General features: G+C 39.7%; 1 protein-coding gene across 2 annotated transcripts in view; it reads left to right on the top strand.

The window, feature by feature from the left end:
• The window catches only part of TNPO3 (transportin 3), a 92,784-nt gene that overhangs the window by 65,705 nt on the left and 11,674 nt on the right, over positions 1-15,405 (top strand). For both annotated transcript variants that reach the window (XM_047694475.1, XM_047694476.1), the window contains 6 exons: positions 1,309-1,369; positions 3,152-3,292; positions 7,146-7,262; positions 8,770-8,864; positions 10,229-10,385; positions 12,008-12,175. In XM_047694475.1, the coding sequence (XP_047550431.1) occupies positions 1,309-1,369; positions 3,152-3,292; positions 7,146-7,262; positions 8,770-8,864; positions 10,229-10,385; positions 12,008-12,175 (739 nt within the window). The remainder of the gene's footprint in view (positions 1-1,308; positions 1,370-3,151; positions 3,293-7,145; positions 7,263-8,769; positions 8,865-10,228; positions 10,386-12,007; positions 12,176-15,405) is intronic.

Below are 15,405 nucleotides of genomic sequence, written 5' to 3'. Positions count from 1 at the left end.
TTCTTGGTAGACTTTTGTCAGAAGATCCTCTAAAATGTAATTAAGTTTTTTGGTCTCTAGATTGGTGATTATCAGACTAAATTTAACATGCACCACAGCTACCCAGAGGGCTTATCAAAACAGATTGCTGGGTCCTAGACCCACAGTGTTTGATTCAATTGGATTTTGGGTAGGACCCAAGAATTCCTAGTAAGTTCCCAGGTGTTGCTATTGCTGCTGCTTGCTATTCCAAGGCTCACACTTTCAGAACTATTGCTGTGTCTTATAAGGGTGCAAAAAAATAATGAAGACTTTTTATTGATCAAGTGAAATTAATCCTTCTTTGAAATCAAGAGGAGCCTAATGATTAAAAAAGCATTTGTGTGACAATGTTGAAAGAGTGAATCCTTACTGAGTTATATAATTTATAATTTGTCAGACCCATAGATGGAACTGGATTATCAGAGTAGTTGTGTAAAAGAAAATGAAATTTTTATTAAATTGCTATTGAGCTTATTGAAATTAAAGAATTATTTCCTTTAAAAAGGTTGGTAATCATACAGGATTTTTTTTTCCTGCTTTCTTTCAAATTAGTGGATTCTAGAACAAGGCAATTAATTGGATTTGATATATTGTGAGTGGGCCCATATTATATATCATTGGATTCAGACTAGAACCGTGAGAAACATCTTGCGTAGAGTTGAATTCCTGAAACTTTTGCCTTTTTAATGTTGAGAGTAGAGCAGTACTTAGTTTATTATAGTGGATTTAGATAACCTGGTTTTTAATTAATATTTTTTATTAATTTGGAAGAGTTTACATATTCTGGTTTTTAAAGAGAGGGGAATGAAAAAAATAATTAGAGTGCTCCACAGCCTATGTAAGCCAGAGTTAGATTGAGTTCTCATGCTCTGGTGGAAGTGGCTTAAAGGTGGCAAAAAAAGGGTGAGGGGGATTTTTTTTTTTTTTAAGATTTTATTTATTTATTTGACAAAGAGATCACAAGTAGGCAGAGGAGGATGGAGGAAGCAGGCCCCCTGCTGAGCAGAGAGCCCACCACTGCATCCTAGGACCCTGAGATCATGACCTGAGCCCAAGGCAGAGGCTCAACCCACTGAGCCACCCAGGCGCCCCTGAGGGGGATGTTTTAAATTATGTGCTTGTGTTTGTTTGACTGGAATAGAAGGAAAAGTGTTGAGTTGTAAATAACTTTATTATTTTGGTACTCTCTATGTGGTGACAATGTTACTATGTAAGGTAGCAGGATTTGGGGCTATGGCTCTTCATTTAAATTGCTCTTTTACTATTTTTGGTTGTTGCCTTTCCCAGACACACCAATCCCATTGTGGAAAATGGACAAACTCATCCGTGCCAAAAAGTCATACAGGAAGTAAGTGCTTAATGGACGCCTGTGGAACAAGGCTTCCCTTCCTTTTTTCCTTACAAGGCTGTGGGTAACTAAAGTGCGAAGGTATTGTCTTCTAGGTTCATAGGAAGATTCAGTTTCTTGATATAGTTTAAATTTGTGAATAGAAGAGAACCATTCAAATAAATATTTTTTACCTCAGATTTGATAAGAAAACACCCTGTGGGGAAATGCACTCAAAGTCCAGAGAAGTAGAGAGTGATTAACTATGTGAATCCTGGAGTTGCTAGGAGGCCTGATTAATACTAGCAAATTTTTTTTATGCATATCTTTTTTTTTTATTAACATGTAATGTATTATTTGCCCCAGGGGTACAGGTCTGTGAATCGTCAGGCTTACACACTTCACAGCACTCACCAAGCATATACCTTCCCCAGTGTCCATATAACCCAACCACCCTCTCCAGGCAACCCTTACTTTGTTTTGTGAGATTAAGAGTCTTTTATGGTTTGTCTCCCTCCCGATCCCATCTTGTTTCAGTTTTTCCTTCCCTACCCCTCAGACTCCCCACTTTGCCTCTCAAATTCCTCACATCAGGGAGATCATATGATAATTGTCTTTCTCTGATTGACTTATGTCGCTCCGCATAATACCCTCTAGTTCTATCCACGTCATTGGAAATGGCAAGATTTCATTTCTTTTGATGGCTGCATGGTATTCCATTGTATATATACACACCACATCTTTTTTTTTTTTTTTAAAGATTTTATTTATTTGACAGAGATCACAAGTAGGCAGAGAGGCAGGCAGAGAGAGAGAGAGAGAGGAGGAAGCAGGCTCCCTGCTGAGCAGAGAGTCCGATGTGGGGCTCGATCCCAGGACTCTGGGATCATGACCTGAGCCGAAGGCAGAGGCTTTAACCCACTGAGCCACTCAGGCGCCCCATACACACCACATCTTTATCCATTTATCTATTGATGGACAACTATGTTCTTTCCATAGTTTGGCTGTTGTGGACATTGCAAGCAAAATTTTTTTTTGACAAAGCTGTTTATCCCTCATGGCTTTTGTTTTCCCATTGGAAACACACTTCTCCTTTTTTCACTGAGGGTAATATGAGGATCAAAAGGCATGTTTTGAGAAGTGCTTTTCAGACTTCAGGGGGGAAAACACCAAGTACCTTAAGTGTTTGACAGTATCAAATAATGCCATTTCATTAGCTATGCCCTTTTGTTCAGAGTATTCCAGCTCAGAACTGTCTTTAAATATCTATTCCTCTATAAATCATACTAATTATTTTCATCCTAAATCAAGAATTCCAGAGTTTATCTTTTAGTGAAGTTAGACATGCTCTTCTTCCAGTTCTAAAGAGTTACTGCACTTTTTTTTTTTTTAAGATTTTATTTATTTGACCGACAGATCACAAGCAGGCAGAGAGAGAGGAGGAAGCAGGCTCTCTGCCAAGCAGAGAGCCTGATAACAGGGCTCGATTCCAGGACCTGAGATCATGACCTGAGCCGAAGGCAGAGGTTTTAACCCAATGAGCCACCCAGGCGCCCTGTCACTGTACTTTTCCTAAGAAGTGGTTGTGTTTTAGAATTGGATAGCGTGTTGAAACTCTACACACTCACATACGCACGCACGCGTGCATTCATGCACACCAGGTTCACGCTACATGTTTTTCTCTAAAGAAAGCTTTTTCAAATTATTTGAAAACCAAATCAGGTGTTACCAACTTGGGAGCATTTTTTTCAGCTCTTAGTTGTTCATTGTTTTTTTTCTTGTGCTCTTTGACTTTTGATTCAGATATGGCCAGTTTTATCTGAGACTCTAAATAAACACCGGGCTGATAATCGGATTGTGGAGCGTTGTTGCAGATGCCTCCGCTTTGCTGTTCGCTGTGTAGGCAAAGGATCTGCAGCCCTGCTGCAGCCACTAGTTACGCAGGTAAGTTCTTCCTTTGCGGGAAAATGTGAAGTGTACAGAATTTGAAGTAAGAGTCTTTATTTTTTTTTTTTAAGATTTTATTTATTTGGAAGAGAGAGGAATGGGGGGATCCTGACCAGCGGGGAGAGGAAGAGGGAGAAGCAGACTCCCCACTGAGCAGGGCGCCCAACTCACAGCTGGATCCCAGGACTCAGATCATGACCTGAGCTGAAGGCAGACATTTAACTTACTAAACCACCCAGGCATCCCTGAAATAGGATTCTTTAGAACAAAACTTTGCTGATGAAATGAAACACTTTTGTATTTATTAAATACAAACTCCAAAATATTTGAAAGAGATAAATAGTGCCTGTGGTATGTTGTCTCTGAAGGAAACTGCCTATAATCTGTTTTGTGATCGTCTAAATAGTAACACATTTCACTGTAAAATTAAGAGAATGGCTTTAATGCCCAGCTCTCACATACCAATGCTGAGCATTTTTATAATAATTTTTCTTTTATAACATGTCATGTCAAATTTTGCTGTTGCTTGGCCCAAGGGAATTTTTTTCTGTATTAGTCACAGTTGGTAACGTAAGTCTGTTATTTGACAAGAAATGCTTGATTTGATTCTTTTATAATCACCAAGATTGATACATAATTATAATGGTGTGACTCAATGTATGAGGTTCTCTAAGAACATACTCACATCAAGAACTATTCTATATGAGATGCCTATAACTAGTGACTTGGATCACTAAGCAATTTGATGTTAACCTTACAGCAAAGCCAGAACTAGATTGAGGCAAGGCAAACTGTAAGTCTTGGCATTTATAGGACTTGGCATAAGTGCCTTTTTAAATTTTGCTTCCATGAACTGAGGGAAATGCACAGCTCCAGGCTGGGCCACACCCAAAAGCCTGAAATGACCTTTGTCTACCAGAACAGTGAATCCATGGTACAGATTCTAAGGAGGCAAACCCTCCAAGGATCTGACCCTGACGGTGAGTGCCCTCTTAAATTCTGCACCCTAGGTACCTCATTCTTTTTTCTTTTCTTTTTTTTTAAAGTAACTTCTACACCCAGTGTGGGGTTCAAGCTCACGAACCTGAGATTGAGAGTTACATGGCCCACTGACTGAGCCAGACAGATTTTTGTTTTTGTTTTTGTTTTTTTGAATTGTGAGAGAGAGAGTGGGGAATGGCAGACAGATCAGACTCTGCTGATCGAGGAGCCCAATGTGGGACTCGATCTCAGGACCCTGGAATCATGACCTGAGCCGAAGGCATATGCTTAACCGATTAAGCCACCCAAGCGTTAACCCCCTCTCCACGCCTTTTTTTTTTTTTTTTAAGATTTTATTCATTTATTTATTTATTTATTTATTCATTCATTCATTCATTCATTCATTCATTCATTCATTTATTCATTCATTTGACAGAGATCACAAGTAGGCAGAGAGGAAGGGAGGCATGCCCCCTGCCGAGCAGAGAGCCTGATGCAGGGCTCCATCCCAGGACCCTGGTATCATGACCTGAGCTGAAGGCAGAGGCTTTAACCCACTGAGCCACCCAGGCACCCCACACACTTTTTTTAAAATGGAATTTGTATAATATATTTCTCTTCATCTTAACATCCTTTTTACAGGCTGAACTCAGCTTGATATAATCAAAATTCTGTCTTTCAAACAAGAAAAATTCAAAATCATAAACCCATAAGGAAATAAATTAAAGGGGCACCTGGGTGTTTCAGTCTATTATACGTCTGCCTTCAGCTTGGGTCATGATCTTAGGGTCCTGGGATGAGCCCCATACCGGGCTCCCTGCTCAGTCGGGAGCCAGCTTCTCCCTCTGCTCCTACCCCTGCTCCTGCTCTCTCTCTATATATATATCAAATAATTAAATAAAAATCTTTAATAATATATTTTAAAAAAAGAAAAATTAAAAACGATGATGAAAATAAGTCACCCCTCTCATTAGGAACAGTGTCCATTTATATAGTATATAGGGTTTGGATCAGAATCTCTTTATGGATCCCGTGGATCTTTTTATGACACCTTTATTCTTGCCAGGTTTAGCTCCTTCCTGGCAACTCTGCCTCTGAGAAGGATCAAACGGAGGTTAGTCTTGGAGGCATTGGTTCCTTGGTGGCTTGTGGGAGACAGGGTAGCTGGGCCAGTGGGGCGAGCAGGGGAGAGCAGCAGCTGTGTGTGAAGCAGAACTTGGGCTTACTCTGTGCAGAGTGGTCAGAGAGACCAGAACAGCCAGGGTGAGGACAGACAGCAGCGGGCAGAGGCCAGCATTTATTTACAATTCCGCTCCTGAGGATGGAGAGCAAAGTTGGTGATGACTGCCCCCAGAGGTGTGACCCTGCACTGCCTCTCTGTCCTGGGCGCCTCATTCTTAGGGAAGCACGCACCCCCAAGTAGAGTCATGCTAATGCAGTATCAGTTGGCGTATGCACAGCCCTGTATCCTTTATATTATAGATTTGAATAAAATTTACCTTTTCTGTACCCTGAGGACACCATATGTTTGTACTGCATATGTTTACACCTTTGGTTATGTGTCCCCTTCAGTGTAATACATTCTAGGTCAAAAATAATTTGATTTAATGTCCCTTTGCTATTAGAGGATACACTCATGACTTTGATTTTTTTTTAATCCTGCTAATTAAGTAGTGACCAACCCAATTGAGTGCCTTGTATAGGAAATGTGTTCTAAAGTCAGTAAATGTGAAAAAATGATAAGTATTTATTAAAATCCACAAATCAGAAGTCAGCAAATTAGAACCAGTGGGCCTATTACCTGGTTTTGTAAATGTAGTTTTACTAAAAGTTTGCCATGCTTATTCATGTATATATTTTGTATTGGTCATTTGTGCTATGGTGGCAAAGTTGAATAGCTAAATCATATGACCAGCAAAGCCTAAAATTTTTAATATCTGGCCCTTTAAGAAAATGTTCACCAGCTCCTGACTTAAATCATGCATTAATTAGAGCATATAGTTTTGAGTGTACAACACCGAATAGATTCATAGCTCTCATCACATGCCCATTCCATGGTAGGTGTTAGTAATAAGAGTCAGTCACTTTGTCTTTCAGCCCCCACCCACACTCATTAAGTTGAATTTATATAATAAAACCAGTACACTCAGTTAAGCATCCAACTCTTGATTTCAGCTCAGGTCTTACTCTCAGGGTCATGAGTTCAAGCCCTGCATTAAAAAAAATATGTGTGTTGTGATGGCATTTTTAAGTAGATGAATGTACATATTTTGGAGGAGAATAGGGAAAAAATCCTAAACAAATCATTTAATTCAAATATGTGTATTAACATTTTTATTCCATGAGTAGATCTGGGTATCTTGATAAGAGACACTGTTTTTTTACTAAAACGTTTAACTAGAGGAGTTTAGAAGCATCTCAGAATTCAAACAGTGATTTCACGGCCTCTTTCAGGATAAGGGTATTTGGTATTTTTAGCCCTGCTGTAGCTTTATGTGCCTTTTTTTTTTTTAAGAGTTAATCTTGAATGCAAATAAGAACAACCTTTAGGTATTGGGATTTATGCTAGGAATCTGCGAATAGCTTGGATGATAGCAAACTCATGGCTTCCAGCTTGAAGTATTATGTAGCTCTTACAGCATTATTTTGGGAAGGTAAAAAGATCAAAGGCTTGAAAGGACTCTAAAGAGAGTACTTGAAAATTACTGAAGAATTGAGCCCTGTGTTTCAAAAAATGTTGCCAACAAGCTTTACTATGTTGTCTTAAAGAGAAGAAATCAGTCTGTCTGAATTTCTTCCTCTAGACAGTTTCCTAAATTGATAACTTTGGGGGGGTAAAGAATTGAACAACTGGTTTCTCCCTTGGCAGATGGTGAATGTGTACCACGTACATCAGCATTCCTGTTTCCTGTACCTTGGCAGTATCCTTGTGGATGAATATGGCATGGAAGAGGGCTGTCGGCAGGGACTCCTAGACATGCTCCAGGTTTGTTTTCCCTGGGGAGTTTCTTGGAGGGACTAAAGGCCTGAGCAGTTTGTTATTCACTATGTCTTGAATTCTCTTCTCTATGTTTGTCCTCCAGGCATGTTGATTTACTAATAACAGGGAGGTAGAAACTTGCCAGTTTTTCCCTGGACAGACATGCCTGGGAGTATGCGAGAGAGATTGACCATATGACTGTAAAGATCATTACAGCTATTACTGCCAAATTTATGCTCTCTAGAGATGATGGTTTTTTGAGAGGTGGAGGAGGGAACAAATGGATGTAAAACAAAGGATCTCTAAACTCAAGGATAATTCTTTTTTAGTTTCTTGCCTGGAATAACCAGTGTACTAGCTCACTTATTAGCAGGGTTGGTCTTAGGGTAAATAGCAGGCATTGGAAAAGGCTCTTGATATACTGCTTTTTTCCCCTCCTAGTCATAAGGAAGAAAATATATTAGGGAGTTTATCTTGCTCCTTTTCACAAGATGTCTTACCCTTTAAAACTGACATTTCGGGGCGCCTGGGTGGCTCAGTGGGTTAAGCCACTGCCTTCGGCTCAGGTCATGATCCCAGGTCCTGGGTTCGAGCCCCACGTTGGGCTTTCTGCTCAGCGGGGAGCCTGCTTCCTCCTCTCTCTCTGCCTGCCTCTCTGCTTACTTGTGATTTCTCTCTGTCAAATAAATAAATAAAATCTTTAAAAAAATAAAAAATAAAAAAAAAATAAAACTGACATTTCATGGGGCACCTGAGTGGCTCACTCAGTTAAGTGTCCGACTCTTCATTTGGACTCAGGTCATGATCTCAGGGTTGTGAGATCGAGTCCCACATCAGGCCCCACACTGGGCATGGAGTCTGATTAAGATTCTCTTCCCTTTGCCCCTTCTCACGCTCTCAGAAATAAAATAAAATCAACATACTGTTATTTTAAAATCTCAAAAAAAAATCCTTCATCTACTCCTTTAGTGGACTTGACCATATCTAGTACACAAGCAGTCTTTACTTTCAGAAACTTCTACAACTTTTGTGAGAAAGAGAGAAAGAGACAGAGATAGAGAACAAGGTGGGGTTAGGGGGGTAGTGAGCATGGGAAGACGAAGAGAGAGAATCTGAATTCAGCGCCACACCTAGCATGGAGCTTGACAAAGGGCTCACTCTCATGACCCTGAGATCATGACGTGAGCCAAAATCAAGAGTTGGATGCTTAACTGAGCCACCAAGGCCCCTGCAGAAACTTCTGAAACTTTGAGATAACATCTGTCCAGTTTCATCAACTAAAATTTATACCCTCAACCCTTTCTGAACTGTAGACTTCGTATATGAAAACTGTTATCAGTTGAGAAAGATTTCTCTCTTCCTTTTCTTGATCTGATTCTCATCATAGTTTTTTTCTTTTCCCATCTGTACTTCCCCTGTTTTGTACCTTTTGTATATGTTGTGATATTTAGCAAGTCTGAATGCTGTTGGATTTAGTATATAGTATTTATTTAAAATCACCATTCTGTTTTAGGCACTGTGCATCCCTACCTTTCAGCTGCTGGAACAGCAAAATGGGCTTCAGAATCACCCCGACACTGTGGATGACCTGTTCAGGCTGGCCACCAGGTTAGTCCTTCTGAAGAGCAACCCTTTCTTCTATTGCTTTTCCCCATCACTGCTTCATCTTGTCTTGTAACGCTTGACTGTTTCTCTATAAAATGAGGTTAGTGGAGTATAGGTAGGTTAATGATTCTCATAGCCCATAGTTAAATCATGAACGGAATATCCCTGTAAGTGAGGAAGAGGAGTTGGATGGGAGCAGGGTAAAGCAGCTGGGCTGGGTTTCTGTCACAAAGGAGGGAACATGCTCAAGACCGTTAAAACCAGCTTGGTAAAAACATTTGATTAGAAAATCTGTAGAATCCCCTGTAGTTTTATGTTTCTTTGCTGCTCTGATGACATGTTTCACTTCAGCTTTTTCATTTAGGAAACTTGGCATCCTTTAGATAATAATCATATCTCAGAGTAAAAAATTCTTAGGATTTTAAGGTGCCTTAGAAGTTATCTTGTTCTGTACTTCCTGTTCTACCCCTAGCTTTCCACCCCAGTTTTTACTTAAATTTCCTTTTACCAGTAACACTGACTATATTATTGCCAAACCTTTGAATTCCTTCTTTAGTCCCTAGCTAAGGAATTTGAACCAAATCAGTTAGTGAACATAAAAGCATTTAAAAATTATGAAAAGTAGATTATTATATGTAAATACACACTTACTATATATTTTATCACTTAAAAAATGCAAAGTAATATTAACTATTTCAGGATTGAATATTGAATGCTATTTTGGTTAATTTTTTGACATGTTAGAAACACCTTTGTTGTTGTTGTTATTGTTGTTGATACGAGAGAACCTTGGGTGGACTCCAGTCCCTGTTTACCCAGCTTGTGTTACTTGAAAAACATCCCTGAGATGCTCTTTGCTAGATAAGCATTATGAAGTAAATTTGGAAAATGTTGTGTCTTTTTTGTGGAGAGTCTCCATGTATGTTAAAGCGTTGGTAACCTTGTAGGATATTGAGTGGAAAGTTTAGAGAGTTCCTATATACCCCTGCTCTACCCCCCACAACCCCACGGCCTCCCTCACTATTTACATCCCCCACCAGAGTAGTCTGTTTGTTGGAATTGATGAACCTGTATTAACATGTCATTATCATCCAAAGTCCATAGTTTACATTAGGATTCACTCTTGGTGGTGTACCTTCTGTGGATTTGGACAGATGTATAATGCATGTATCTACCATTATAATATCATGCAGAATAGTTTTAATACCCTAAAAATCAATGTATTCCACCTGTTCAGCCGTCCCTCACCTTCTAACCTCTAGCAACCACTGATCTTTTTGTCTCCATCCTTTGTTTTGCCTTTTACTCTGGCTGCTTTGGAGCCTAATCCTTTCATTTATACCTAGCCTGTCTTTCCAAAACACCAGGTTTATTCAGCGCAGCCCTGTCACCTTGCTGAGGAGCCAAGTGGTCATCCCTATTTTGCAGTGGGCCATTGCCTCTACTACCCTGGACCACCGGGATGCCAATTGCAGTGTCATGAGGTTCCTGCGAGACCTTATCCATACAGGGGTAGCCAATGATGTAAGTATAAACACTGTACCTTTCTGCTTTGTACCTTATCACCTTTTTATATCTCTTCCTCATTTCTTAGGGGAAAACCAGATTCTCCTTAATTGATCTATATTGGTAGGTACATACCATTCACTAACCAAAACATTAACTATTAGATTTCAGACAGCCTCTACTAAGTGCTAAAAGCTATATGAAACAGTCTAAAAGTATTTCTGCTCCCCTATCATCCAGGATTTAGTAGAAGAGAGAAACAGATAAACAGAGATAAAAAGATTTAAGTAACCATAAGGCAGTATTTGATTGCCAGATGAGTGATAAAAGTCATGATTGCTATGAGATCAGAGAAAGCTCCTTGGTCAGAAGTGGGTTGGGATTAATTTCTGGAAGAAGATGGACTTCACTGGGCCCATGGGATATAGGTAGAATTTGGATGGATTAGAGAGGGGAGGACAGTCTTAACTGGGGCATAAATCATAGTCAGAGAAAGGATAGTACTAAGTACGTTAGACAATTAAGAGACCTAGTTGGCTGGAGTAGTAAAATGGCTCACAAAGTTTTCTTTCTTTCTTTTTTTTTTTTTAAGATTTTATTTATTTATTTGACAGAGAGAGATCACAAGTAGGCAGAGAGGCAGGCAGGGGGAGAGGGGAAGCAGGCTCCCTGCTAATCAGAGAGCCCGATGCAGGGCTCCATCCAGGACCCTGAGATCATGACCTGAGCAGAAGGCAGAGGCTTAACCCACTGAACCACCCAGGAGCCCCACAAAATTTTCAAAGGTAGATTTGGCTAAATGTAGAATAGAGTTTATTTAAGGTTAATAGAGAATGGTGAAGAAAAAAGCAACTGTGTTAATGGGCTAATTATTTAAGAAGTTTGGTCATAAAGGAGAAAGAAGAAAACTAGATGTGAAAAGCAGTTTATAAAAAGTTATTTTTTTCCAAGATATTAGAAATATATGTATATTCTTGTATATATTCAAGAAATGCCAATGTGTAATTCTGTGCCAAGAAGAAAATAAGGGTTTTTTTGGTGTGGTGGTTTTTTTTTGTTTGTTTGTTTGTTTTTTGATAGAAAAGATTAGGTATCTGATAGAAGTTCTTGTTTATTCACTTGGTTTTAAAAAAGGAAATAGGGGGCGCCTGGGTGGCTCAGTGGTTTAAGCCGCTGCCTTCAGCTCAGGTCATGATCTCAGGGTCCTGGGATCAAGTCCCGCATCAGGCTCTCTGCTCAACAGGGAGCCTGCTTCCCTCCGTCTCTCTGCCTACCTCTCTGTCTACTTGTGATCTCTCTCTGTCAAATAAATAAATAAAATCTTTAAATAAATAAATAAATAAAAAAGGAAATAGGAACACATTTTTCTATGAAAAATAATTAAAACTGCTACCTGTAACCTTTAGTCATTGTTTCTCTTCTGCTCTCTATTCTAAAGGTTAAGGTTAATCTCAGCTGAAATCCATGCCCATTTCCTTGATACTAAACTCTTAATATTTTCTTCCTAAGGACAGAACATTTTAGTGGAGTCTGTAAATCTTGCTGTTATGTATTATATATACTTCTTTTTCCAGGAAGGAGGAATTATTAGAGTGGAGAGTTGAAATTAGAATTCATCTTTTGCTCTTGTTTCCTTACAGCATGAAGAAGACTTTGAATTACGGAAAGAACTTATTGGACAGGTGATGAACCAGCTTGGACAGCAACTTGTAAGCCAGTTGCTCCACACATGCTGCTTTTGTCTCCCTCCCTATACCCTACCAGATGTGGCTGAAGTCCTCTGGGAGATCATGCAGGTTGACAGACCGGTAAGATTGTTTTCATGAAGAACCCATTCTCACAGTCCTTAAACTTTGGTTCCTGGAGGCAGACTATAACTTTGAAACCAGCTCTGTTGTATCTCCATGGTACCTAATCTAGGCATATTGCTAAGTTTAATTATTAGATGAAGGGGCCTATAGAAGGCCAGTAATGCATTATTAGGTTTGGTTTTTTTTTTTTTAAGATTTTATTTATTTACTTGACAGATCACAAGCAGGCAGAGAGGCAGGCAGAGAGAGAGAGGAAGAAGCAGACTCCCTGCTGAGCAGAGAGCCCGATGTGGGGCTCGATCCCAGGACCCTGAGATCATGACCTGAGCACAAGGCAGAGGCTTAACCCACTGAGCCACCCAGGAGCCCCGCATTATTAGGTGTTTAAAAGCATGTTGGTGTCACTGTCATAGGGTTTATATTACCGAATACTAAGCATGGAATTCAGCTGTGTGGCTGGCCAGTGAGTAATTTGTTGTTCATTTGTAAGAGATGCCCATATATCAGTTACATAGTGGTACAGGTTATTCAAGAAGGGAATTCACTCCAAGCTCCTTAGATAACATTGTATGGTTTTCCTTGGTAATAATCTCACCAGAGCATTTGGGGATAAAGAAGCAGAAAATCAGCTCACAATATACACTTGGATTTCTCCTTTGGATTAATTTGCATCTTGTTTCAGTTCTTGATCCAGGTCATTTATCACCTGAGCATGGAAGGTTTTTTTAGGCTATCCAGTAATGTCCAAGTAATTTCAGTACTGGGCCATGATTATAAATGAGGTTATGTGTACTGTGTGGAAGTTTTGAGTATAGTGGTAAAGTATATATAGCTTATACATTATTTTTTAAATAGGATTTATAGTTTTTAATATTAATACAAAAGCAGTGTAGAAAAGTGCACAGTTGGTTCTAGTTAAAGTAAGCTATCTTCCAGAACCACGGAAAAATCCAGATGCACAAGTTTATTGTAAATTTTAAGTCCACATATATCTTAATGTTGTCTCTTGCTTTGTATCATTGATGACAGTTGTTAGCCTCAACTTCAGTAGTTTCACAAAGCAGAGTACACTTCTAGTGTTAGATTCTGATGTACTGAGCCAAAAGTTCTTCCTTGGATTTGTGTGTTATCTCCAAAATTCAGTGATTAGTTTATATTGTTTTAGTGAGCATATGCTTTTAGTTGATCTTCGGCTGAAATGAAATGTGGTCACGTGCAGGGCAGATGCTTGATAAATTTCTACATTTTCTTTGGGTTTATCTTCCAGAACAGCCACATGAACTTTTAATTGTTGTTTTTGTTGTTGTTGTTTTTAAGATTTATTTATTTGAGAGAGAGGGGGCACGAATAGGAAGGGCAGAGGAAGAGGGAGAATCTCAGATTCCGAGCCGAGTGCAGAGCCCGACATGGCTCAGTCTCACAACCTGAGCCCAACCAAGAGTTGGACGTTTAACTGACTATGCCACCAGGCACCCCTATTTCTTCTATATCAAATTCGTGAGGCTCCTTTGTGATTTTGGTTTCGTCAGGTAGCTCTACAGTTCTTCCACATAAGCTCAATGCTTCAGGAATGAATAGTACCTGCAGTTCCCTAGTTGTTCAGCATGTTCTTGTTTCAATCTAATATGGCTGTATTTTTGTGTTTTTCTAAAGAAAGTACTCAGTGAACCCCTGAGCGCCAACAAGTTTGATTACAAAAGTCCTTGACCTGGGGTGCCTGGGTGGCACTGGTGGGTGAAGGCCTCTGCCTTCTGCTCAGGTCGTGATCCCAGGGTCCTAGGATCGAGCCCCGTGTCGGGCTCTCTGCTCGGCGGGGAGCCTGCTTCCCCATCTCTCTATTTGCCCGCCTCTCTGCCTACTTGTGATCTCTGTCAAATAAATAAATAAATAATCTTTAAAAAAAAAAAAAAAGGAAAAAGTCCTTGACCTGAGAAATAAAATTTCTATACTGTTACTTTTTTACAAGCATACTTGGTTCCCAGGTGGCAGAAAACTTATTATGTAAATTTAACTTTATAAAACATTCTTGGTGCACCTGGGTGACTTAGTCGGTTAAGCAGCTACCTTTGGCTTAGGTCATGATCCTCGGGGTACTGAGATCGAGCCCCATGTGGAGCTTCCTGCTCAGCAGGGGGTGTCTGCTTCTCTCTCTCCCTCTGACCTTCCTCCTTGCTTGTTCTCTCCCTCTCTGTCTTTCTCAAATAAGTGGATTAAAAGAAAAAAACTTAAAAAAATAAAAATAAAAATATTCTTAATTTGTAAACATAAGATTAAGTGCTAACAGAGGAAGAAAATTAGAACAGCAAGTTGAGGCAGGAACAGAAACCAGGTAGCCATGGGCTTTTAAGTGTTTACTATATAGATAGATATCCACAGAATGGGTGTCAAGCAGTTTTAAAGTGATTATTTTCTATGACCATCAGCTTACAACTGAATTTTTGTAGAGGAACTTTTACATAAATACGGGTTGTCCATACCCTGTAAACTGATTGAAATTCTAGGGATAGAAGGCTGAAAGAAAATTTGCATTCTTGAGCACTTTCTTAATCATGCCATTTTCAAAAGTGAACACAGGGATTTTTTCTATAGAAGATGGCATATCAGCTTTGTCACATGACTCGAATATACTATTTAAACCCTTACTTCTGGGGTGCCTGGGTGGCTCAGTGGATTAAAGCCTCTGCCTTTGGCTCGTGGGTCATGATCCCAGGGACCTGGGATCAAGCCCTGCATCAGACTCTCTGCTCAGCGGGGAGCCTGCTTCCTCCTCTCTCTGCCTGCCTCTCTGCCTACTTGTGATCTCTGTCTGTCAAATAAATAAAATCTTTTAAAAAAAAAAATAAATAAACCTTTACTTCTTTGTTGGATACCCATCTGTGGCAAATTTATTCATGTTTTCTTTTTTTTTTTTTTAAGATTTTATTTATTTATTTGACAGATCACAAGCAGGCAGAGAGGCAGGCAGAGAGAGAGGAGGAAGCAGGCTCCCCGCCGAGCAGAGAGCCTGACGCAGGGCTCGATCCCAGGACTCTGAGATCATGACCTGAGCCGAAGGCAGCGGCCTAACCCACTGAGCCACCCAGGCGCCCCTTTATTCATGTTTTCAACCAGATTTCTGAGATTCCTTTGTGTGCTGATTAATTTTGCTTTTTAGTTTCATTTTTTTTTTTTAAAGATTATTTATTTATTTATTTGACAGACAGAGATCACAAGTAGGCAGAAAGGCA

This window comes from Lutra lutra, chromosome 11 (assembly GCF_902655055.1).
Source record: "Lutra lutra chromosome 11, mLutLut1.2, whole genome shotgun sequence".
NCBI lineage: Eukaryota > Metazoa > Chordata > Mammalia > Carnivora > Mustelidae > Lutra > Lutra lutra.
The sequence above is the reverse complement of the archived record's forward strand: the minus strand, read 5'-3'. Positions and strand labels throughout refer to the sequence as shown.